This window comes from Haliotis asinina, chromosome 7 (assembly GCF_037392515.1).
Source record: "Haliotis asinina isolate JCU_RB_2024 chromosome 7, JCU_Hal_asi_v2, whole genome shotgun sequence".
Classification (NCBI taxonomy): Eukaryota; Metazoa; Mollusca; class Gastropoda; order Lepetellida; family Haliotidae; genus Haliotis; species Haliotis asinina.
In genome coordinates, this window is record NC_090286.1 from 51,622,050 (window position 1) to 51,648,784 (window position 26,735).

General features: G+C 39.5%; 3 protein-coding genes across 4 annotated transcripts in view; all 3 read left to right on the plus strand.

Annotated features, from left to right (window-relative positions):
• LOC137291585 (multiple epidermal growth factor-like domains protein 6) overlaps nt 1-5,069 on the plus strand; it is a 52,849-nt gene extending 47,780 nt beyond the window's left edge. For both annotated transcript variants that reach the window (XM_067822966.1, XM_067822967.1), the window contains 3 exons: nt 158-306; nt 1,200-1,335; nt 1,981-5,069. In XM_067822966.1, coding sequence (XP_067679067.1) covers nt 158-306; nt 1,200-1,335; nt 1,981-2,046 — 351 coding nt within the window. In that variant the 3' untranslated portion in view covers nt 2,047-5,069. The remainder of the gene's footprint in view (nt 1-157; nt 307-1,199; nt 1,336-1,980) is intronic.
• A 654-nt stretch (nt 5,070-5,723) lies between these two features.
• On the plus strand, nt 5,724-9,404 carry LOC137291590 (uncharacterized). Its single transcript, XM_067822972.1, has 3 exons — nt 5,724-5,765; nt 6,165-6,259; nt 6,876-9,404. The coding sequence occupies exons 2-3, from the start codon at nt 6,165-6,167 to the stop codon at nt 8,647-8,649; spliced, it is 1,869 nt and encodes a 622-aa protein (XP_067679073.1). The 5' UTR covers nt 5,724-5,765; the 3' UTR covers nt 8,650-9,404.
• Nucleotides 9,405-12,188: 2,784 nt separating this feature from the next.
• LOC137291589 (uncharacterized) lies at nt 12,189-26,114 on the plus strand. The gene is made up of 4 exons (XM_067822971.1): nt 12,189-12,325; nt 13,213-13,246; nt 21,373-21,451; nt 21,800-26,114. Exons 2-4 carry the CDS (start codon nt 13,228-13,230, stop codon nt 23,694-23,696), a joined length of 1,995 nt encoding a protein of 664 aa, XP_067679072.1. The 5' UTR covers nt 12,189-12,325; nt 13,213-13,227; the 3' UTR covers nt 23,697-26,114.
• Nucleotides 26,115-26,735: the final 621 nt, after the last annotated feature.

The following is a 26,735-nucleotide window of genomic DNA, read 5'->3' on the forward strand; positions in this document are numbered from 1 at the left end:
ACTGCATTGTCCATGGTAAAACAAACATTTCGAACATCTGTGAATTTAGTTTCGGAATGCCTGCGTTTCTTTAATCTCACTGAATTATTCAAATGGAGACTATATAAGATGACTACACAAAGATAACCTCACGTAAAACTTGGAACTCCTCTTACAGGGTACAGATGAATCAAGAGAGATAACTCTGTTCAGAGCAGATTCTTGGAATTCGTCCAACCTCCCGACCAGCTCTGTTCATTTCCTCACTCTTCTGGATTACATTAGACAGTGGAATCCCAGCACGGCCCCCCTCCTGGTCCAGTGCAGGTACACATAATACGTCGCGGACTCAGGGAACACAGGAACTACATTTGAACGTTTTGTCGAAACTTATTATTGGAAAGAGAATCAAATGTTTTCGTAGCCATCGCTAGATTTTGCGGACGACACAAGAAAAACAGATTTAGCGTTATATCCCTTCCATCAATTTCCACTCGCAAAACATAATTTCAGTGCATCGCGCGTGATGCAATGTTATTCGAGATAAAAATGTAACTACCACGAAGTACCGAATGAGTTGCTATTGGTAGCAGGGTACATTGAAAATAATAGAAGAGCCAACCAGACAGCGACATATATGTGTGAGGTAAGATAAAATGTAACAACACGACCTCTTTCATGGTCCAGTGCAGATTAACATTTTGTTAGGACACGATCCCTCTCCTGGACCAGTGCAGGTAAAAACTCCTAAGTCAGTGCAGGTAGAAGAATTTGTAGGTAAATAGAAAGGTTAATCCGAAACCGATTCCGTTAGGCGTTAAAACCAAAAACAACATTCTTTCCCGGTTCACTGTGTTGACTGTTTGAGTTATGGAAACATTATGATATTACAGTACAGAAGCATGTAAAAAATGTCCTCAGTCCTCCTTTACCCGTGGCGATCGGAGTTTGAATTGGTCTTCAATTATCGAAGCAAATCATCAGAGGCAACTGGCAGGATTGGGTGGTCGAGCTATCAGACTAGAGTGATGCAAGTCATCAAAGCCCAATTCGTGAAGGTCGATGCTCATTTTGTCAGTCACCGAATGGCCCAGTCCAAACTGATTTGTAAACCGATTATTTAAAGATTGTTACACAGCCAGGTTATTGCTGTGTGCGTCATTAAACAACATACTCAACTCCAAACTTGACAATATACATGGTGTTTTAATGTTAACCAGGGATGGAGCTACTCGATCGGGGCTGTTCAGTGTGGTCAGCATTGCCCAGGAACAGATCCTCACCTCACAGCGTGTGTCAGTTGACCTGGCCATCAGAACCATTCGCAATGTCCGGCAGCAGGTCATCCCTTCATTGGTAACTTCACTCATAAACCTCATACGTGTGTCTGAGAGTGTGAGTTTACCTTTTCACCGCTTTCAGCAATGTATTCGGCAATATCGCCACATCAGAACGGAGTACACCACAAATGGGCTTACAAAGCAGTACCCATGTGGGGAATCGAACCCGGGTCCTCGGCACGATGAGCGAACACATTAACTACTCTGCTGGCATATGTGGCCACTACCCCCAGGAGGGGCTCCAGACACAGACTGCCTTCAACAGGCCAAGCAGATGCAGATCTTTGTGTGTGTGTATGAATTGATGACCATGTCGACCTAGGGCTCGACATGGTGCTTTGTTACTTGCACAGGTGGCTTAATGTCTGAATACAACATCTGAATAATTCAATAGCATACTTCTTTTTTTACATATTGTAATAAAACCAGTGCATATGGAATTTGGAATCTGGTCCATTTAGGTCTTTATCTGAGGATGCACCTGGTGCAAGTAGGTTAACAACTATTAAATCTGGCCCTGCTTCATGTTTTTACATGCTTTTGGGGGGTATTTTGAATGCACAATGTTACTTGGCTGAAGAGGAACACATCATTCGAACGTTTCTCTAACTCTGTCCCATATTTTGGGAACAAATATATAACATATATATTTCCTTTCCAGGAACAATACAGATTTTGCCATGCCTTTGTGATGGAGTACCTGAGTGGACCTTGGAAAGGAAAGTAGCATATTGTGCTGGAGATTAGTGACGTTGCCACACGGTGAATGGCTATTTACAGATGATCCGTCAAGCTACACGGTTTAATTTGAATTACCTTTATTTATGTTACGTTTGTTGTCATAACGCATACATCAGCGTTGAGCTTTTTTTAGTATATTTATAGCAGTGTTTGCTGCAGGTTCAGTTATGACTAGTGGACATACTTACAGTTTCAAATACGAAACGTTTAAAGAGAGTAGAAGAAAAGAAAATGAAATCATGAAGATTTCATCGTCAAAAAGCTATTTTGATTTCTGAATGCAGACTGAAATATTTCCCATCAGAATGAACTGTTAGAATTATTTTGAATGAGAGTTGCTACAACCACCCAAGATCCATTCAACATAGACACCTCTAATTTCAAAGTGTTCCTCGATGTACGGGACATTGTTTATAGTATTTGTTGTTTTCCTTTAATTTAATTATTTTATTCTTTTTATTTGTTTACCCACATTTAATCTTCACATTTAGTATGTTAATAACTTAATTATTTATAAGATGCGTTTGTGGGTTTTTTGTTTGTTTTTCAAGTCACCTTTATCATTTTTATTTGTTTTCTGTGTTTTCACCTTACACGTATTATTAACCTTCTTACATACAACGTTATATTACATTCCATCAGGATGTTTCAATAGTCGACTGTTAGACTGACGTTTTGCTTCTTTTCCCGTCTGTAACCTGAGATGAGGAAAATTCCGCACATTTATATTAATAGCATATGAATATGAAATTCCACATCTTGCACATATTTCGAGTAAAACTCTTTGGTTACCACTGAAAGTGAAAATTTTATGATGTTTTAATACTATTTTTGTTGTTGTCTCAATGAATATATAATTATTTTACAACTTTGCTCATTTTTATTTTTTGCATGGGGAGAATCCTAGCGTATTATCGTATTAACGTCACACGCCATTAAGGATCATCGGGGGATTCCCCACATGAGCACAATATGTGAAACCGATTTCTGATGTGACATTGCAGGAGTATTGTTAAAAGCGGTGGAGAACAAAACTCTCACCATTTGATATTTAACCCTCAACACATACAATCATCTCGAACAAAGGATATGTTTCCTGTGAACATTTTTTGTTGTACTTGCCGGCCAGAATCGGCTCATTTGTGTTGGCAGTTGTGGCTGATGGACAGAACTGACCCTACACATCCATCATCTTAACGTCACGAACTATTACGTTCTTGGTAAGGGTTTTATCTGGTAAAATGCAAACAGTTTTCAGTTTGTTATGATATTGTTTAAAAACACTTCATAATTCAATTCTTGAAACTCAGTTGTCCACAAACTTTCCGCTTTTTGTCCAGTTTCTGGTGAAGAAGATATGCAAGCTATTACCATAGTATGAAAACACTACATTGTTACCATTACATCACTGTGGATTACAGGAGGATCATACAGTGGAAGCTGTCTAAACTAGCACTCATCGGGAGTGAGGAAATAATCCGGTTCAGACAACATGCCGGATTATAGAGCTGGCACGGTTTCCTGCGACTAGAACAGAACCAGTTTTGTCACTTTCATACACATCGTTGTATCACATGGTTCTCAGTTACTTCACACACTGAGTGAGTGAGTGAGTTTAGTTTTACGCCGCACTCAGTAATATTCCAGCTATATGACAGCGGTCTGTAAATAATCGAGTCTGGGCCAGACAATCAAGTGATCAACCGTATGAGCATCGATCTTCGCGGTTGGGAATCGATGACGTCAGCCAGCCTCAGCACCCGATCCCTTTAGTCGCCTCGTTAGTCACAAGCATAGTCGCAAGCACACGTTTACTAAAGTCACTAATTACATGTACAAGAATACGCGTACTGAAATAACATTGCCTCACGTCTATCGGCAACCATGCAGTTTCAACCAACGTAGGGCTAATTGGTGACAATACACACCTGGCCGTGTCCTTGCTACGCGCCGTGTTACACAGTGCTGATTACTGTATAAAAACATATTTATTGCTGAGATCCGGAATTGACAGCTGCCAGATTGCTAGGTTCTAATTAATGATAAATGTGCAAGCCACGGTAGGGACTGAGATTTTATGCCGGTGTTGACAAGTTACCGGATTATCGTGTAAACACACAGACTGAACAGTTACTTCTGTCTGCAGATTGGCTTCAGATCACATCTTTAACACCCATTCTAATAAATTTCTTGTGGATGTCTTATGGATTTGAAATTTAAGCAAAACAAGGTCGGAGAGGACATGTCCCTGGAAACATTACCGAAACATTAATTACTATGTCTTTTTCATGGAACATATTGTTATTATATATCCATTGTATCCCTTTTGGTCCGAGCCAAAGTCATATTGACACATTGTTTTTGACAGATTAAAATGTGGTGTCCTTAAAAGAACCCCTGTTTAAACATAAATTAATCAAACTCTTAAAATAAATTATGACGATGCGTTATTCAAGAGGTACCACATGACAGATCGTTTGTCATTGTCTGATTTTGTAAAGAAATAGTATACCCCAATATGTTGTGATGACTAATATCCGGTTTAGCACATTACGCTTATATGTTTGAATATATCATCTGTCTCATTAACACTTACTCTTTATATTAAAACTGTATAATACTAGTTAGTTCAATGCGATGTTAAGTCGTACTTTTTAACTTCGTGTTGATGGGGTGGCCGAGTGTTCGAGTTAGTGAGTGTGAATGTGCGTGTGTATAATCAGGTACATCACAGGTTCAGAAATGAAGCAGCAACAGGGGACTCCACAAGGGACATCACGAATATAACATTTATTATGTAAGCATATTTTGTCCGTGTACCTAATTGGTGTAGAGGCGGTCACGTGACAGTCGATAGAAAAGCATATTGACTCCACCTTTGGTCCGACCAAAAGTCATATTGACTTGAGTTACTATGATGTCAAGCTATGATGCCATTCTCTTGTTTGCATGTCACAGTATTTTGACTTATTGGTTTGTAATAAAAATAAATTGCTTTTCTTGACTAAATGGACATGTTTTGGTTTTTAGAATTTTTTTCGGTAAGCACATAATAAAACAATCATAGACTGGTGTATTGGTATTCGTCCTATTGGTATTTACAATTGTTTTTCTCGGGTCAAACAATGACCCCAGCCGGTACTGACATTACCACCAGTCCATATTTGTAACCATTAGTTCAAGGAACCGTGTCAGTACAAGAAACTGCATGCAAACCGAAGGTCATACACACAATCAAATGTCCCTTGCCATATCGGAAATACCGTTATTGCAATTCATGTCCTATGTAGTCTGTATTCTCAAATGTTTATTAATACCATACCCGCAAAAAGCGTTGATTTGATTCATGGATCATTGTATGATCATACTGCGCCTAAGATAGTATGGAAAGCACAAGGTATTTGCAGAGTTCAGCTGATAATGACACGCTGGTGCCATATGTGACAAACACACGCAAAAACACATCAATTGTTCACCTTAAAACACAGAAAACATATATAACGAAGATAGTTTTGGTATATTGGTATATTTGATATTATTGGCATACTGCTCAAAGCCACGTTAAACCAACTCATTAACTGATGCTTCAAATGCGTTAAGGAGAGAAGGAAGTTGTGATTTGTGGGATACACTCAAAATATTTCCTCTACGACTTCATTTACCAGTCTTACAAAAACCATTCGCTGAGAGGCACGAACAAACACGGTATGCCACTTACATATCATTTTAAGAAAATTTACTTTTTAATATCGTTTGTAAGAACGTTTGTTAGTTAACAGGAATGCTTTTTATTCTTGAGTACATCGGTATTCTAGCACTCCTGGGGGAATACGTGCGACTAAGACTGGTTTCGTTTCATGAGGTAATGAAAAGTTATAGTATTTGATTACATCAAGTAAAGGCGGACATAAATCAGTATTGTAAACTCCCGACATGGGCTTTCATCGATAATCATCGACATAAGCATTCATCAAATCTCTGCAAAGGCATGCAACGTAGCTTGACTACTGATGTGGTTCCTAGACACCACTCTACCATGGGTTCGAACCCTAGATTCTGCCTAGGTGAGATGATACTATCAAATAAAAATTTTGTTTATTTTAGATGGACGAGAATAATGCCCTCCTGATTGCAAATCTTGCTGTATGGCCAGTCATCGTGGCAACAGTGCTGACACTGATCTTATACTGTTGTTTGAGGTAATAATCTTTGTTCGCTAGAACCAGTGCTTATGGAGTGACTCTCCGCAAACATTTTAAATTGTGTGACTCGTTGATGCAAGATACACGGATCCTTTTTAGTTAGTTTTTATTCATACAGCGAAAAACATATCATGGAAGAAACGCAAGCCTGCATCCATGGACATTTTGTGCACTAAAATTAAATGAGTTGGGTGGTTTCAGAAACATAATTTTTTATTTATTCATTATCGTTTCTAACCAGAACACATCACATCCCACAGTTTGGAAATACGCAATCCGTCATTCACATAGCATACACTAATGCAGATCAATCTCACTCAAGTTATTCACAATGAGATGCCAGCTCACGCGGAAAAGAAAATAAGGCAGTCGTGTTCACTGCTGTGTGAAATATGTAAGTTTCTAATGTCTGTATGTATTGCTTATACTGTAACACTATATATAACACAGTGACCGGTTTACACGTATTTATAGGAGCCATATTGACTGAAAAATGTCTTTGAGATCAAAGTTCAAGCATACAGCTCAGGCCCCGATTGCTAGAAGGAAACTCAAAACTAAGGTTCGTCGCAGGTTTTACTTCAACTAACAGAAATGAACTACTGCATTACAGATTGGCTTCTCGATGCTGTTTTCGAAAGTCGAAACGGCATTACATGGTGCAACTCAAGGATTATGGAATGGTAAACAGAAACCAAGACAGCAGATTACACAATAATGATGATGAAAGTAAAGACAAAGCGATACGGGACAAGACTGACCAAGGGGAAAATGATACAAACAACCATTACAGTAATGTAGCCAACATTGACCAACTGTTACGCATTACAAGCTATTCCTCTGAAGATGACAGTCTGACTGATGACATGATCATGGAAGATCAACAGACAGATAACTTGGAAAACATACAGAACGCCACTGACCTGGAAACTACAATAGACCCAATGTACCCCAGCTCTAAAACTACTGATGGAAGTGATGGCCATAGGCATGATACAAGGACAGATCAGCCCCTTCGACCCACTCCTGCTCCAAGGTTGAAAAACAGTTCCTCAAGCGAACAACAAACAAAAGAACGCACCAGTGCGTCCACAGAAGTACTATTGGCCCAAATGGCAGATAGATTCGAGAACCGTGATAAGGACGACGTGTTTCCATCAATCCTTGCTACTCGTACAAAAACATTACCACCATCTGTATCTAATGCCTCTCAAGACACGAAAGCTTCTTTTTGGCCGCCACCTCTCCCATCGACGCTGCCAAACTGGACTCGAAGGGGCAGAGAGACTCCAAGAAATGCCTTACATATGGAGAAGGCAGGGGCTGAAGAACTGCATGGTGATATTGGAGAGAAACTTATGGAGAAAGCGTTGAATGCCAAGAGAAAACCAACACCACCGAAAACTGTATCGGTCATGCCACCAGCGAAGTGTCCAAAGGAGAGGGAATGCCAGACTATATCTCTCCGCAAAAACTCTATTAACAGAAGACCAACCTCACTTCCCCCATCAGTGCCAAACCTTGAAGGAAAGAATCATTTTGAGACTACAGAATGTGGCTTATCAGGCGCGGAGGGTGGAGATGCAGTCTCAGGAGAAGAGCCTACAACTACATACGATGAAATTTGCGATGAACAGTTACACGATGCTGACATAAATCATTATGACGCCATAGAAGAGCACTTGTATGACTGCATCGATGATATGCCGCGATGCAGACGCAGCGCTCACAGGCCAGCCCTAGTCAGACAGATGAATGTGTTTAAAGCTGAAGGATTTGATGATAAGGAATTAGTTAATCCTTTCTATGCAAGGAGACTGGATAGATCATTTACAAGAAAGATGGACCGCCAAGAAGATAACCCTTATGCCTCATTAATAGTAGAGGATAAGACTGATCCAGGAAGTGCATTGCCTCTGAGTGAGCAGAAAACAGCTATCCCAGCTCAACCAGTGAATCCTCGTGGTGGACATAGGGACCCAAAGCATCAGGTTGATGCGATGGCTTTTAAAGCAGAACCATTTCGAAATTCCTTGGATTCTGGTTATCTGACAGCTATTGAAACTCGTCCCTACAAAGCCCGTGTGTCTGGATACAGGAAAGAGATATCCAAAGAAAGGTCAGCTAGAGCTGATCAGCCTGGAGATGAACCAATCAATTTAAAACCTGACGACACACCACTGAATGAGCCATGTACCCACTACGTAAACGGATGTGTGGATGTAGATAAGTCATCGACAAGTCCACTATTAGTTGCCAGTGGAAAGGAAATCAAAATAGGGGATGGGCACTATGAGGATTTATCAAGCGACCCATTTGTAGAGAGGACTAAATCTTCGAAACCTTCCGTACCTCCTAAACCGAAACCCGACAAAAGGTATTCATAGAAACAAAGCTTGATGTATGTCGAGCTCACATCCGGATCTATGTAGGCAATGGTGGTAACTATTGCTTAGACAACAGATGGTCGTAAACGGGAAGCCATTTCACAAAAGTGCTATTTGTTTCGCTATGTAGTTGTTTGTTTGCTTAATGTCACACTCAGTAATAGTGCAACTCTGTGCCGGTGTTCTGTGGATAATCATGCATGAACAAGACTATTGAAGGATTGACAATATGGATATATATTACTCAGTTGTTGTAGGGTGGCATGCATCCACCATGTCAGCCAGCCTGACCACTCGATCCCGTTAGTCGAGATTCATGCTCGTTGTCGTATCACACTTCTGTGTATGGTGCAGTCCCGCAAGGATGCAAATTGTACTTTATTCATGATGGTAATGATAAGCCTAATGATGGTTCGTTATAATAATGGTTCGTTATAATAATGGTTCGTTATAATAATGGTTCGTTATAATAATGATTCGTTATAATAATGGTTCGTTATAATAATGGTTCGTTATAATAATGGTTCGTTATAATAATGGTTCGTTATAATAATGGTTCGTTACACATGTTATGCCCATTTCAAGTAATGATGTATAATAACAGATACTGATATCAGTCATACTTATCTACCTTGTAACTGTGTGTTGATAGAAAATACTTACGAAAACAAATGGTATGTATGTTGATATTTGTCATTTGTACTGTACATAACTTTTAATCTTAGAAAATAAAGGTGCATTTTATTGTATAAAAAGGTGCTGTATATTTTGATTTTTTTGTAATGAACAAGGATACAGCTTTCATATCGGTAATGAAAATCTCACAGATTATTTTGGTATATAGTAAAGGGAATCCACTTTGAAAGATTTTTTCAGCGTCAATTGACCAGATGCCTAACAAATGTAACAAAGTGTAACAACATATGAATAATTCATCATTATTACATTGTGAGATTGAACGCATAAAAGCACACATAGAAATGGCTAAGATTTATCTTCATCAATGAACTGCCTTCAACGATATTTTTGACAAATTTGGTCGAATATCGAGGTGCTCTCTGCAGATCATTCATCGCGTTGTGTATGAAATTATATATGCCATTTAAATATTCATAGACGCACGGAAGGTGAGGCATCAGTTTTCATTTTTCAGACACCATGTAGGATAAACTGTTACAGCCATAGGTTTAGTGTCTCTACTGAACTGACGTAACCTGATGTGACTTCCATATCTACACACGCACGCACCAATATCTTATGTAAGTATGAAAAATATAACTACACGCACTTCAATATTCACAACATACGACTTGCTACAGCCACTGACAACACCTGTTTCACTTAACATAAGTCGACTAAATTATTGTAGGATATTTATATAGCGCACATATCCATGCAACAAGTGTTTGCGCAAGGCGCTGGTATTTATTTCCCTCGATCACTGGATGTCAATATCAGTGTCACATCGTATTATCAACCTCAACTCCCTGGGGATCATACAGCTATTGCTGCCACTATGCCCACCGAGTTTATTGTGTCTCTCTCATCCTAATGAGGTACCCAGTTCACAGATGGATGGACTGGGCACATAGCCACAGTACTTTGTCCAAGTTTAATGCACGTTGCTGTACCCGCAAAGAGGTGTTTGCGAGTATTCATGTGGCCACCATCTGGTAATATACTGACGGATTCGTGGGTTCTTGTAAGTGCCCAGTTTTGTGTACAGCACACTAGGGGTTGTGACAACACGGTAGGAGTTTGCACATAAAGTTGACTCTAAGATTTTTTACACTCGGTCACAGGTGAGCTCGATCCCGACCTCTCTGGATCACTAGCCTGGTGCTTTAGCCAGCTCGCCCACCGCGCCCCTGCTGTATATACTATATCTACACCCACACTGATTTAGTTCAGTTTGGATACTAAATGAACAGGAAGATTGTTTATGGATAGATAGCTTCTTTATTGCAGTGGATGCAACATATCGATGTAGATGTTACCACCGTTAACAAAAAAAAGTTATATATATGTTATGAACAAGGAAATTAGACTTGAAGGATAGATTAGAGTGTATATAATTAACGAGGCTGACAGTGTGGTGACATTGCTAATAGTTGTTGTGATAACAGTATAAGGGTAACGCTAATTTTCAGGGAATTATCATTTGCAGACGCCAGAGGTCTTTCATTAACTGAGCAGTTAAAATGACCAAAGACTCCTGCGAACGATAATGCCCTGAAAGATAGCGTTACCGTTATAATAGCTAAAATGAATAGAATTCTTAGTAAAATACGAATAATACAATGGCATGGGTTTAGAAGCATTTACTGCTAAGAACAAACGACGGAAGTCACTGACACACTTTTCACAAATATAGACACGTCATAGAACAACACAGATGACGTCACTATTCAGAGTGACGACATTCGACCTTGACCTTTGCCGATACTACCAGCCGCCATTGTTTTCAGTGCTCAACAACGTTACACTTCAAGCCGATAGTATCATTGTTCTGTGTGGTATTTTATTCTACAGTTGTTATGGTTGGCACAGGGAATAAGAAGAAGAATGGCTCAGGTACATTTGACGAATGTGAGCCCGACATATCGTCAATAATGAACCCAAGTTCAAACGAGCCGTAGGTGATAGAACTTCAACAGCTGAGTTAGTGACGTCACCTAACAACGGACTTGATAATGGCCCGTCGTCAAGCATTTTGCGGGCATTATCAAGTTACAGTGGCCCGCTGTTTTCTGATAACGTGCTGGCGTTTTAATGAAAATTCTATCCATTTTAGCTATAAATTATGTTATTACTCGCCCATGGAAGACACTGCAGTGTCATACACTAGTGTAATACCGCTTGACATATGACGTCAAACTGGTTCAAAGTTGTGACGTCACAATGCTAATGTCGCTGTCGCAATTTTACTAGACCTTGCTTGACTCGCGGAAAGCTGAGAGTCCTCACAGTGTTGGCATTTTCCCCGGAGTTTCTGTGAATTTTGTTGGCGAGTAATAACAGAATACTAAACTCGCTCCAGTGAAATACCATTTTTATTGAACTTGTTCAAGATTTAGTATCAAATTCGCTTTCGTTCGTTTGATACCAAATCATTAACTCGTTTAATAAAAATGGTATTACACGCAAGATCGTGTAGTATCCTCTATATCAACACACGCACGGACCAATATTGATTTTAACTCAGTTTCGATGCTACATCAACATTTTCTTAGCGACGAAACTGACGTCTGTAAACTCTCTTCCTTAGCACAGATTATTGATGACCAGGGATGTGATAGACACATGACAAGTTAAAAAGCTGCTGACAAATTCCTTCTATTAATCTTTTCACCTACTGGTTTTGATACTTTGATTCACAAACTTTATCATTTTGTTCTATTGTCACATAAACCATCACCACTGAATATACATTAGACTTTGGTCCAAAACATTTCCGGGTGACTTTTGTATTTTCACATTGAAATGAACAATTTCCTGCTCACATATCATTAATCAGAGATGCATCAGCCACATTTCCCGAATATAGTCATGGACACTGGTGACGCCATGTCTATTGGTTTCATGTTGGCATACATTTTTAAGTGCTTAAACTTAGTCAGCGGCGGTCCGCCATCCATCCCGGAAAACTCGGCTCCAGCTTGAGGCGGACTATCAGGTAGGAAATTAATCCTACAAATCACAGTTTAGTTAAATGAAATGTTTAATGTTTACATCTATCTATGGTTTACAAGAACATTACCTTTTGCTCACCGCGAATAGCTGCAACTAACAGCCACTCACTTTGATATTGCTATCTATACGTACACTGAAAACAGCGAAAACAGTACTACTAACATCGTAATTTTTCGGCATCGTTTTTCAGTTGATAAAACACACACTGTTACAGATTGAAATATAATCACACCTGCATTCAATACTGAATGCATATTTGTTTTAAAGATTATTATTCATATGTGACCCGTGCAGGGCGTGTTAAAATATTAATCTTTAGTCACCTATGCTTGTTGTAAGAGGCGACTAACAGGATCTGGTGACCAGCTCGCCGACATGTTTGACACATGTCATCTGTCCCAATTGCGCAGATAGATGCTCATGTTGTTGATCACTGGATTTCCTGGTGCAACCGTGATTGTTTACAGACTACCGCCTTATAAATGGAATGTTTCTGAGTGTTGCGGAAAACTAAACTCACTCGCTGACTACTATTCATATGCATCCGCTATTTATCCTCCATTTGGATTTACACGTGCTGACGATGTTTGGAATTACTTGCGTGAAGAGTAGTAATTATTATGGTAAAGAGCTTCGGAATGACTCGAGAATATGTTACTTAAACGTGAATCTTGCACAACAATTTGATTAAATGCATGAGTGTCCTATCTATTTCATGAGGGAAAATACAGGGTCTCGTGTTTCGAGTGTATGTTGTTAGATCCTTAAAATAACGCATGGTATTTTTGACGGTCATGTGTAGTGTACAATGTCTGCTTTAAATTTCCAGTATTTGAAAAACTGCTTGAACCGTTTTTAATCTTATTTCAGTTCAATGCTACCACGATGGAAACCTCCGATCCAGGTAATCAGCAGTTTTCATAAAGAGTTGCCACTACCGGTAGACTATGAATTGTTAGAGTAAAGCAGGGACAGCCAGGTACACAGTATACTTCCTGTGTGCTTGCGCAGGTCTATCATGTGTTGACCGTCAAAGTTTCACTCATATTGATGCAGTTCAAAGTGATCATTTTAATGACATTTCCACACTATTATTTGACCTTCTGACTCATCACATTTAATTGCACACGTACATTCAAGTGGTTTTGTGCTAGCAAACGCTCTTCTCTTCTTCTCTCGATCACCGGCACTTAAAACCTAAACTTCAGTCATCTCGTTAGTTAGTGTTGATGACACCCTTCAAATATGCCTGCAATGACTAAACGTTATCATGTATCGTTTACACTGCGAATTCGTGATGGTTAGTGTTGATCATCATCAAACCATACTTGTGGTAAGAGGCAGCTAACAGGTGTGTGATCACTTTGATCTGCGGTCAACTATAATGTGATTACTGTGGTCACCCATGGTATGTGTGATGACTGCGGTCAGTTATGGTATGTGTAATGACTATGGTCGACCATGGTGCATGTAATAACTGTGGTCAAGCATAGTGTGTGATGGTCGTGGTCAGCCGTGGTAGGTGTGATGGCTGTGGTCAACCATAGTACATGTAATAACTATGGTCAATCATGGAACATGTGATAGCTGTGGTCAACCATGTGATGAATGTTGGTCAATTCTGATATGTGTGATGACTGTGGTCAACTATGGTATGTGAGATGACAGTGATCAACCATGGCGAGTGTGATCACCGTGGTCACCGATGCTGTGTGTGATGACTGTGGTTAACCATGGTGTGTGTGATGACTGTGGTTAACCATGGTGTGTGTGATGACTGTGGATAACTATAGTGTGTGTGATGACAGTGGATAACTATAGTGTGTGTGATGACTGTGGTCAACCATGGTGTGTGTGATGACTGTGGTCAACCATGGTGTGTGTGATGACTGTGGTTAACCATGCTGTGTGTGATGACTGTGGATAACTATAGTGTGTGTGGTGACTGTGGTAAATCATGATATGTGAGGTGATTGTGGTCAACCACTGTACGTGTGGTGACTGTGGTTAACCATGGTATGTGTGATGACTATGGTCAACCATGGTACATGTGATGACTGTGATCACCTATGATATGTAAGATGACTGTGGCCAACCACGGTATGTGAGATGACTGTGGTCAAGCATGGTACGTGTGATGACAGTGATCAACCATGGCAAGTGCGATCACCGTGGTCACCGATGCTGTGTGTGATGACTGTGGTTAACCATTGTATGTGTGATGACTGTGGTCAACCATGGTACATGTGATGACTGTGATCACCTATGATATGTGAGGTGACTGTGACCAACCACGGTACGTGTGATGACTGTGGTCAACCATGGTACATGTGATGACTGTGATCACCTATGATATGTGAGATGACTGTGGCCAACCACGGTACGTGTGATGACTGTGGTCAACCATGGTATGTGTGATGACAGTGATCAACCATGGCTAGTGTGATCATCGCGGTCACCGATGCTGTGTGTGAGGACTGTGGTTAACCATGGTGTGTGTTGTACTGTGGTTAACTATGGTGTGTGTGATGACTGTGGTCAACCATGGCAAGTGCGATGACTGTGGATAACTATAGTGTGTGTGATGACTGTGGTTAACTATAGTGTGTGTGGTGACTGTGGTCAACCATGGTGTGTGTGATGACTGTGGTCAACCATGCTGTGTGTGATGACTGTGGTCAAGCATGGTATGTGGGATGACTTTGTGCCATACTATACTTTGGGTGACAACTATATTGATGGTATCTGCGACTACGTGATCAATTATTTCCCATACCACTGCAGATGTGATGATTATGTGGTATACCACGGAATGTCTGATGGCTATTTTGTCAACCATGGTATGTGTGTTAACTATATGGTCATCCATGATTTATGAGAGACATGTGGTATACTGTGACATGTGATAACTACGTGAACAAGGTATGTCAGAAAGTTGTTGTACGCCATTATATGTGTGATAACTACATGGTCAAGCATGGTATGCTTGGAGACCATGTGCTTTAGTATCGTATGTGTGATGAATATATGTGGTATACGACGGTAATTGTGATGATTTTATGTTTTATACCACGGTGTGTGTGGCACCTATATGGTATACCATAGTATATTTGAAGACTATGTGGTATACCATAGTAAGCTAAGTGTGATGACTATATGTGGTATACCACGTGATATGCGATGATTATATGTATTATACCACGGCATGTGTGGCAATTGTGTGATATACCTTGAACACGTCACAATTTAATTCTGGACTCACAAAAGTCCAGAAACTCTCAGCACTGTGGCCACTCTCTCACAGGGGATTTCGCAAAATAAAACAGGCAGCTGTTATGTATATGTGCTAAGGATGAAAAAATGAAAAAATAATTTGTCGAAAACTCAAAATTTAAACTCGCTCGCCCATGGGCCTGCCCATGGGCGAAAGTGTTTAATTTCATCCAGAATAAATGTTTTGGAGGTTGTAAATGAATGAAAAAATGTTGATTAGTATCATGACACAAATTTCAGCTTGTTGTGACTTGACTCTGCTAACTGACAGCGATTTTAAAAAATCTCGCCCATGGGTGAAAAACGTATTGGCTCATGGACGAGAATAATTAATTTCATTGAAACTACATGTTTTTTACCAGGCTTTGCAGCTTTTCAATGAATGAACGTGTATTTATTATTGTCTTGACACGAAATTAAGCTTATTTTGACTTAATTCGGCTAATTTAGAGTGATTTTTCAAAACGCCTCGCTCATGGGCGAAAACCATTTGGCCCATGGGTGAGAATATTTACTTTTACTCAAAATACACCTTTTCCTATGTTTTCGAGGTTGTGAATGGATGAAAGTATGTTCATAAGTATCATGGCACAAGATTCAACCCATTTTGAATTAATTCCGTTAATTTAGAGCTATTTAACATAATCTCACCCATGGGAGAAAAACATTTTGGCCCATGGGCGAGAATATTTGCTTACACCCCCAAACCCATCTTTTCCAATATTTGGAGGATGTAAATGAATGAAAGTACATTTATGAGTATCATGACAGAAATTTCAACTCATTTTGACTTAATTCCTCTAAATGAGAGCAATTTTGAAAACTCTCGCCCATGGGAGAAAGACATTTTGGCCCATGGGCGAGAATATTTGCCTTCACTCAAAATTTCATCTTTTCCTGTGGTTTGGAGGTTGTAAATGAATGAGGATATATTTATGAGTATCATGGCACAAAATCTAACTCATTAGGACTTAATTCTGCTAACTGAGACCGATTTTCAAAAACATCTCGCCCATGGGCGAAAAACATTGGGCCCATGAGCGAGAATATTTCCTTTTCACTCCAAATACATCTTTTGTAATGTTTTGGAGGATGTAAATGAATGAAAGTGCCATTGTGAGTATCATGATACAAAATTCAACTGATTTTGACTTACTGTTGCGAGTTCAGGAAGATTTTTAAAAAAATATGCCAGAATAATTACTTTTACTCAAAATACATCTTTTCCTGTGTTTTGGAGGTTGTAAATGAATGACGATATATTTGTAAGTATCATGGCACAAAATTCAACTCGTTTTGACTTAATTCTGCTAATTTTGTAACAAGTACAAAAATCTGGACTTCCACTTAAATTTTCATAGTTTTTTTTAATTGTCTTGGGGGTTGTAAATTTATGAATGAAATTGTGTTTATAAGTATCACGACAAAAAAAAATGAAATCATTCCGGTCTTAACTAATCTCGCTCGTGGACGAAAATATTTTCGTTTGCTTGTTTTCTTTATTTTGCAAACATATGGTTTAAAAATAGATGAAATTCTAATGAAAATTCAGTTTAATTTCGTGAGTTTAGTTTTATGTCGCACTCTGTAATATCCCAACAATATGGCGGCGGTTTGTAGATAATCGAGTTTGGATCAGACAATCCAGTGATCAACAGCACGAGCATCAATCTGCACAATTGGGAACTGATGACACGTGTCAGCAAAAGTCAGCGAGCCTGACCACCCGATCCCGTTAGTCACCTCTTACTACAAGCATAGTCGCCTTTTATGGCAAGCATGGGTTGTTGAAGCCCTCTTCTACTCCAGATCTTCACGGGTCCCGAACACAGAGCTTTACTTCCAGCAACATATACAGTACACTTAGAATGCTAAGCCTTGAGATTCTTTTGAATTTAGGTATTCAATAAATATAACAAAGTTCAACCTATATCTATGAAGTTGAAGTTATTTGTGAAAGCCCTAATCAAGAGTGACCAAACTCCAGTGACTATGTTGGGACACATTAATAAACGGTGTTGTGAGATCTTTAAACTGTATTGAAATATGTCTTGTCAAATTCCACTGACATTCACCAAATGTACCCACCTAGTAGTTTTAAGTGTACCTACCCAGTTTAGCATGTTTCGTTTTAATAGTGTGGTCTCCATTTTTAGTAATTCCCGTTTGCCCGTCCCGGCTTTTCTTCGTCCGAGGTTTTATCGGGTATTCTCCTATTTGTCAGACCAGAAATAATCTACAACAGGGGTAGGTCACTCCCTTGTTTTCTTTACCATTTGTACTAATTAGTATGCGCCTCCTCATGCTCCAATGCACACAGTGACCTGATTCGTCTCCATCGCAACTTAGGCTGCGTTTAACAGTACTTCAGCCAGTTTACTGTATCAGTCGAAATCTTACAATGAATGAATGAATGAATGAATGAATGAATGAAGAGCAAGAAGTATATGTGAATGAATGAAAGAAATGATAAAAGAAAGAAGTGCATATGTGAATGAATGAGAAACATATAATAAAAGAAAAAGGTACATATGTGAATGAATGAAAGAATAAATGATACACCACTGCCATCCCTTCCAAAACATGCTAAAGAACGCAAAACTATCGTTAGATCACATGTGTTAACATCAGCTTGTTATTGTCTCCCTGGTCAGACGTAACAATTGTCAGACAGGTTAAAACAACAAACTATCTGGTTGACTGCACAGCTGCCTGTTGGCCTAGTCTACCCACATCACCTACTTTTCCTGCGTAACCTTCATCTACATCACCACCCTTAATATATTGAGCAGAGAGCACAGAAGGCCCTATAGCTGTAACCACTGCTCCCATGAATGCTAGAATAGAAATATGAATGCTAACGTCATAAGCTGTGCAAATAACTATTCAATAACATATGTACACAGACTGCCGGTTATTGCTGCACAGAAAAGAGAGGACTGTCCAACACATTCTTGAGATGAAATACATATTTACAAAATAATAGTGACACATTTTCCCAAGTGGTCAAGCTAACAATTCCAGGTAATGTTTGAGCGTTGGGAGCAGAGAGACGTTGGGAGCAGTGGTTACAGCTATAGGGCCTTCTGTGCTCTCTGCTCAATATATTAAGGGTGGTGATGTAGATGAAGGTTACGCAGGAAAAGTAGGTGATGTGGGTAGACTAGGCCAACAGGCAGCTGTGCAGTCAACCAGATAGTTTGTTGTTTTAACCTGTCTGACAATTGTTACGTCTGACCAGGGAGACAATAACAAGCTGATGTTAACACATGTGATCTAACGATAGTTTTGCGTTCTTTAGCATGTTTTGGAAGGGATGGCAGTGGTGTATCATTTATTCTTTCATTCATTCACATATGTACCTTTTTCTTTTATTATATGTTTCTCATTCATTCACATATGCACTTCTTTCTTTTATCATTTCTTTCATTCATTCACATATACTTCTTGCTCTTCATTCATTCATTCATTCATTCATTCATTCATTCATTCATTCATTGTAAGATTTCGACTGATACAGTAAACTGGCTGAAGTACTGTTAAACGCAGCCTAAGTTGCGATGGAGACGAATCAGGTCACTGTGTGCATTGGAGCATGAGGAGGCGCATACTAATTAGTACAAATGGTAAAGAAAACAAGGGAGTGACCTACCCCTGTTGTAGATTATTTCTGGTCTGACAAATAGGAGAATACCCGATAAAACCTCGGACGAAGAAAAGCCGGGACGGGCAAACGGGAATTACTAAAAATGGAGACCACACTATTTAAACGAAACATGCTAAACTGGGTAGGTACACTTAAAACTACTAGGTGGGTACATTTGGTGAATGTCAGTGGAATTGACAAGACATATTTCAATACAGTTTAAAGATCTCACAACACCGTTTATTAATGTGTCCCAACATAGTCACTGGAGTTTGGTCACTCTTGATTAGGGCTTTCACAAATAACTTCAACTTCATAGATATAGGTTGAACTTTGTTATATTTATAGAATACCTAAATTCAAAAGAATCTCAAGGCTTAGTATTCTAAGTGTACTGTATATGTTGCTGGAAGTAAAGGGCTTCAACAACCCATGCTTGCCATAAAAGGCGACTATGCGTGTCGAAAGAGGCGACTAACGGGATCGGGTGGTCAGGCTCGATAACTTGGTTGACACATGTCATCAGTTCCCAATTGTGCAGATTGATGCTCATGCTGTTGATCACTGGTTTGTCTGATCCAAACTCGATTATCTACAAACCGCCGCCATATTGTTGGGATATTACAGAGTGCGACATAAAACTAAACTCACGAAATTAAACTGAATTTTCATTAGAATTTCATCTATTTTTAAACCATATGTTTGCAAAATAAAGAAAACAAGCAAACGAATATATTTTCGTCCACGAGCGAGATTAGTCGAATTAAGACCGGAATGATTTCATTTTTTTGTCATGATACTTATAAACACACCTTCATTCATAAATTTACAACCTCCAAGACAATAAAAAAAACTATGAAAATTTAAGTGGAAGTCCAGATTCTTGTACTTGTTACAAATTAGCGGAATTAATTTAAAATGAGTTGAAGTTTGTGCCATGATACATATAAATATATCCTCATTCATTTATAACCTCTAAAACACAGGAAAAGATATAATTTGAGTAAAAGTAATTATTCTGGCATATTTTTTTAAAATCGTTCTGAATTCGCAAAATTAAGTCAAAATCAGTTGAATTTTGTATCATGATACTCACAATGGCACTTTCATTCATTTACATCCTCCAAAACATTACAAAAGATGTATTTGGAGTGAAAAGGAAATATTTTCGCCCATGGGCGAGATGTTTTTGAAAATCGGTCTCAATTAGCAGAATTAAGTCCTAATGAGTTAGATTTTGTGCCATGATACTCATAAATATATCCTCATTCATTTACAACCTCCAAACCACAGGAAAAGATGAAATTTTGAGTGAAGGCAAATATTCTCGCCCATGGGCCAAATGTCTTTTTCCCATGGGTGAGAGTTTTCAAAATTGCTCTCATTTAGAGGAATTAAGTCAAAATGAGTTGAAATGTCTGTCATGATACTCATATATGTACTTTCATCCATTCACAACCTCCAAAGCATAGGAAAAGGTGTATTTTGAGTAAAAGTAAATATTCTCACCCATGGGCCAAATGGTTTTCGCCCATGGGCGAGGCGTTTTGAAAAATCACTCTAAATTAGCCGAATTAAGTCAAAATAAGCTTAATTTCGTGTCAAGACAATAATAAATACACGTTCATTCATTGAAAAGCTGCAAAGCCTGGTAAAAAACATGTAGTTTCAATGAAATTAATTATTCTCGTCCATGGGCCAATATGTTTTTCACCCATGGCCTACCCATTGGCCACTGTTCGCCCATGGGCGTGCCCATGGGCGAGCGAGTTTAAATTTTGAGTTTTCGACAAATTTATTTTTCATTTTTTCAACCTTAGCACACATACATAACAGCTGCCTGTTTAATTTTGCGAAATCCTTTGTGAGAGAGTGGCCACAGTGCTGAGAGTTTCTGGACTTTTGTGAGTCCAGAATTAAATTGTGACGTGTTCTTGGTATGTTTGAACACTATGTGATATATCATGGTATCTTTGGCAACTCTTTGGTAGAGGATAACACATGTGTTGAGCATATGTTACACCGTGGTTTGTGTAAATACTATGTTTAATCTAAAGAATGTCTTAGCGGAGAAACAAACTTTGTCTGCACGTTTCATTTCCATGTTCCAGTTACGGATCCTTTTGTGTGGATAGTCGGGATTTCATCCGTTATCTTTCTTCTCAGTGTCGTCTTCATCTGTGTCCGAAGGTAAAGCAGATTGCATTCATTAAGGGTTTGGTAACAGGATGTACTAAGAATTCAATTTTAACAGCGTCGGGCTGCCTGAGAAATTATCGAAAGTAGGTGTCAACCTCATCCTTCATCTACATACACTTTTGTCCTGATGTAGAATGTTTATAGTCTGTCATACTTTTATTTCTGTAAAATATGTTCATTTCAGACACACGATGTCAATCTAGGATATTTACTGAATACGGAGTAGAGATCATCGGATGAACAACGATTATTGGCTATATTTCATCCTAGATAACGTTTTCCTAATCTGTTATGTAACCAGATTTTAATAATTACATTTTGTCTGTTTTAACCACAAAGAAAGAAGAAAAAGTATAAGTACCTTGGAAGCATTGACATTGCAACAGTCTTCGGACAGATCACAGCAGAAGACAACGCTGAAATGGGAGCAAACGAGCCGGACCCTTTGTTGTGCCCATCTGGTGCTTCTGGAAACGCTGCTCAGCTTGTGAAAAACGGTGAACCAACAGCATCGGGGAGCTCTAAGAGAACTGAGAGTATGTCGTGTTTTGTAAATGAGCAACCGGCGGTGAACATGGATGGTTGTCGTCAGAAAAGTAAGTCAACATTTCATGCTACATTACGCGACTTAAACGTCGAAACTAACCCAGCGAATGATACTGCCAGAAATTCCAAACCTAACAGAGGTCCAAGAAGCGACTATGAGGGAATATATCTGAAGCATCCTACTCGTAATCCTTACAAGTCTAGGCCGCTCCCACAAATCCATCCATCACAAATGATTTTAACAGAAGAAGAAAGGGCATGTCTACCCGAAAATGCTCTGAGAAGACTGCAATCACAGTCACTAATGCACAACCCAGTCTCTGGATCTCCTCTAGGCCCTGCAAATCGTCCTCAGTCCGCGTCTACTGAGCGCGCCCCAAAGAATCTATCTAAGCAGACTTATAACTCTGGTAAAGGTGACCAGAAAAATACACTACCAATGGCGAATTCATCTAACATGGCAGGGCGTCCTCTTCCACCAATTCAAATGGATGGAAAGAAACCACTTTTCCAGTCAGACAAGAACATGAAAAAACAGGAGAAAAAAGGTGAAAAGAGGAGGATGTGCGTGAAACCACTTCGCCAAGAACAGGTTGCGGTCAGCACTAGTGATTCTGCTAATAATCCTGCTGGGCCTAAAGAATCACCATCTGCCAAAAAGAAAACACGAAACAAAACTAAAAAGGAAAATTCTTTTGAATTTCCAAAGAAGCAAGCATCCGACGTCAATACGAAGAGTGGTAATATTAACAAACCACAAGTTAAGAAGAATTCACCAAAGACCCTAAAACGCGATCGTGATTGTAGCGGCAATGCTCTCGAGTCCCCACAACAGGTATATGCACTGAAATATATCCCTGACAATTATTCTGACGCACCTAAGAATCAACAAGTAGCTTACCAAAGAAGAAATATTCTCAACGGCACTTCTGAAGATGCTACCTGCTCATCAAGTTTGCCAAAGGCCAACCAGTCAAGCCCAAGTCATTTGACTGTTGAGGGAAAGTCAAATGCGACTGCTAACTTGTTCACGTATTTTTCTGAAGACATAAGACTACCTTCAAGTGAACTGGAAGCAGACCCGTCACGATCTGGACAGACTGAAGGACAATCTGAAACACAAAATCTGATGAAACCAAATGACAGAACAGTAGATGCAGCAGTACAATTCTTGATAAATGGTTTACCCGATGCAGGGCCATCAGTTCCCAAAGTCCCATCCACTGAACAATCAACAGTGGATAATACTGAACATGGTTTCAGTATACATAACGCAAATGGAATTATGCTGAAGGACAAAGGCAAGCCGCAAGACATGTCAAGTGATCCACATAACCTTGATGTCCCAAAGGATATTCAACCCAAAGATGCTTTATCTGCTGAACTTGGAAAGGAACCCATACTGCAACTCACATCCAAAGAGGTGCTAGAAACGAAAGCACCAGAGCTCCGGCTACTAGCATCAGCACCTGAGGACCCAGTTTCACTGAAATCGACGGATACCAAAGCGCCACTGGCAACAGAAGAGATGTATGAGTCAGGCAATGTCAAGACGGAGATGCAACCAAGTCTGAGACCTGCGAATAAAGAAGGAAAGGTTGATAAATCAAAGGATGAGAAGCCAAAGTCGAAGGTTTTCTCCATTCCTATGGGAGGTAGTGACGTGTTAGGGGATCTTTGTCATTTGTAGTTGCAACTCAAGAGAAGTATAGGGATACATTACATACGCGTATGCACCACGGGTACAACACCCGCAAGTAATGACTGGCTTGGAGGTTTATACATGATACACATGAAAGTACTAATCGGTGGATATACAGTATATGCACTATATGTGAAAGCAATGACTGGATTGAAGGATATACGTGATATGCACTGGTGCAATATGTGTCCACTTATTGACAGATCGATGGATACACATGATATGCACGAGTGCAATATGCGTGGATTTAACTGGATATGCGTGATAAACTCTGGTCCAATATGTGTCCGATGAATGGCTAGATCGCTCGATATACATGATAAGCACTAGAGCAATGTATGCCCGTCAAATGACTGGCTCGGTGTATATTCATTACATGCATTAGTGTCGCATATGGCAGGCGTCGTGTCTCTGCAATTTAAACTGTGGGAGTTTGAGTGAGTGAGTGAGTGTAGTTTTACGCCGCACGTAGCTGTATATGTCGGCGGTCTGTACATAATCGAGTCTGGACCAGACAATACAGTGATCAACTGCATGAGCACTGGTGTGCGCAGTTGGGTACCGATGACACATGTCAACCATGTCAAAGAGTCTGACTACTTGATCCCGTTAGTCGCCTCTCGCGACAAGCATGGGTCACAGAAGATCGATTCTAACCCGGACCTTGACGAGTCCAACCCTGTTTTGAGAAGTAAATGCTAGGTGTAGCCAGCTTAATGTGGTAGGAAATCCAACTGGATGCAGGTGTTTAGCACCTTATTAAACCACAAGTGGGTGAGTGTGTATGGATTTACGCCGCTTTTAGCCACTTACGAACAATATCACGGCGGGGAACACTAGAAAATGGCTTCACATATTGTGCACATGTGGAGAACAGAACTCGGGTCTTGGACGTGACAAACGAACGCTTTAACCACTTGACTACTCAGCCGCTCTTAAAATCACTAGTGCAGATGTGGTATTCACAAATGTACAAGATCAGGGATTCAAACCCACGATACTCGGTATCTGCCCATATCTGCACAGCTAATTACAGCACCTGAGACGGCTGGACCATGGCGCCCACTCTCAGCCCAGGATCCGTTTCGAATAATCTAATTGTCAATAATTTTTCACGCTTATGAAATAATTGAGATTACTTCCTCTCTAACCCTGCACTGGTGCAAAGGATGTTGCCCCGAGGCGGGAAGATGTTGACGCTGTCTTTATTTGCGTGTCATGTTTTCCGATCAAAAACGTGTGTTGAAATATCGCCGCACACACGCAAAAAATGTGTTTGCAACATAACCAATAAATGTAACAAAATAAGGAAATATTTCAGGCCAAAACGATATGGGTGAGCATGTGAAACTCAATCATGTGATCGTGGATGGTGGCCATGGAATATCCAGTACGTCTAACATAGTGTTTGTAGTTATAAAACTTCCGTGACTGTATGGTATGGTACAGACGTGCACTGTGAACATCCAGTGTGTTATTGCGACATTTGGGGTTTAGACGTATAATATATGTCAAGGAAACAAGTCCATTCTCCACAACCAAACATGGCGGCGTGGTAGCCTAGTGGTTAAAGGGTTTGCTCGTGACTCCTAAGACCAGAGTTCGATTCAGCACATGGATGCAGTTTTTGAAGTCCATTTCTGTTGTCCCGAGCCGAGAAATTCTTCCTAAAAGCGGCCTAGACCCATGCCAATTCTATTTGTCGATCATTCTACAACCAAAATGTCATAACACCTCATCCAGTTACATACATGTACTGTGTTTGTAACGCTAAGGAATCAGGAATTTGCTGAATTGCTGAAACATATGTTCAAATTACTTTTCTTATCCTTTTTCGAGGTTTATGATTGAAATATATTCTATTATGTATTACATACATGCATGTTTCACAGTTGATCATATGCATGAATGTTGACAACGTAAAACCATAGGGTTGGGACGGTGTACCTGGGCACTCGGGTACTCGGGTGCTCCCGGGCCGTAAGTAGGCCAGGGGGAACTGCTCCACTAGAATTTCTTTACAGATTATTGTTTTGTACCTCAAAGCATTGACATAACACTTTTGCTAATGTCACATCCCCTCATCGTGGGCCTGAAATTCACACCTCAGTTAATGATGCCAAGATTTTCTGACAGGTATCGGTACCAGAATAATGAACCTAATTACATATGATCACAACAAGCGTGAATAGATGTAATAAGGATTCCAGGGCAATGAATAGATCATCCAGAACGCTAGATACTGAAGGCATATTGTGCGATGTCTAATAATTTGCGACCTAATTCGAAAATGGAACGTTTAACTGGTCTGTGTATATTGAGTCAAAATCGTTTTTGATAGTCCATTTGAGCTGTAAATGTGTTAATTTCATGGTTGATCATAAATAAAGCAATCTTTTCCACTAACTTACTTTGTCTAGTTGCAATGAGTAAACTGAGAAAGTAATAATGAACAAAAGTAAGTGATTAATAACGAAATGACGAATGAGTAATAATGAACAGAAGTGAGTAATAATGAGCAGAAGTGAGTAATAATGAACAGAAGTGGGTGAGTAATAATGAACAGAAGTGAGTTATAATGAACAAAAGTGAGTGAGTAATAACAAAATTACGAATGAGTAATAATGAACAAAATGAAGTAATAATGAACAAAATTGAGTGAGAAATGATGATCAGAAGTGAGTGAGTAATAATGAACAGAAGTATGTGAGTAACAATGAACAGAAGTGTGTGAGTAATAATGAATAGAAGTGAGTGAGTAATTGAATAGAAGTGAGTAATGATGAACAGAAGTGAGTGAGTAATAATGGACAGAAGTGAGGGGGTAATAATGGACAGAAGTGAGAGAGTACTAAGGAATAGATGTGAGTGAGTGGGTAATAAAGAACAGAAGTGAGTGAATGAGTAATAATGAATAGAAGTGAGTGAGTAATAATGAACAGACGAGTGAGTGAGTAATAGTGAATAGAAAAGAGTGAGTAATAATGAATAGAAAAGAGTGAGTAATAATAAACAGAAGTGAGTGAG

Coding starts and splice junctions, on each gene's coding strand:
- LOC137291590 (XM_067822972.1), top strand. CDS start 6,165: ATGGACGAGAATAATGCCCTCCTGATTGCAAATCTTGCTGTATGGCCA. Junction 6,260..6,875: donor ATCTTATACTGTTGTTTGAG/GTAATAATCTTT, acceptor ACTGCATTACAG/ATTGGCTTCTCGATGCTGTT.
- LOC137291589 (XM_067822971.1), top strand. Junction 21,452..21,799: donor GTCTTCATCTGTGTCCGAAG/GTAAAGCAGATT, acceptor TTAACCACAAAG/AAAGAAGAAAAAGTATAAGT.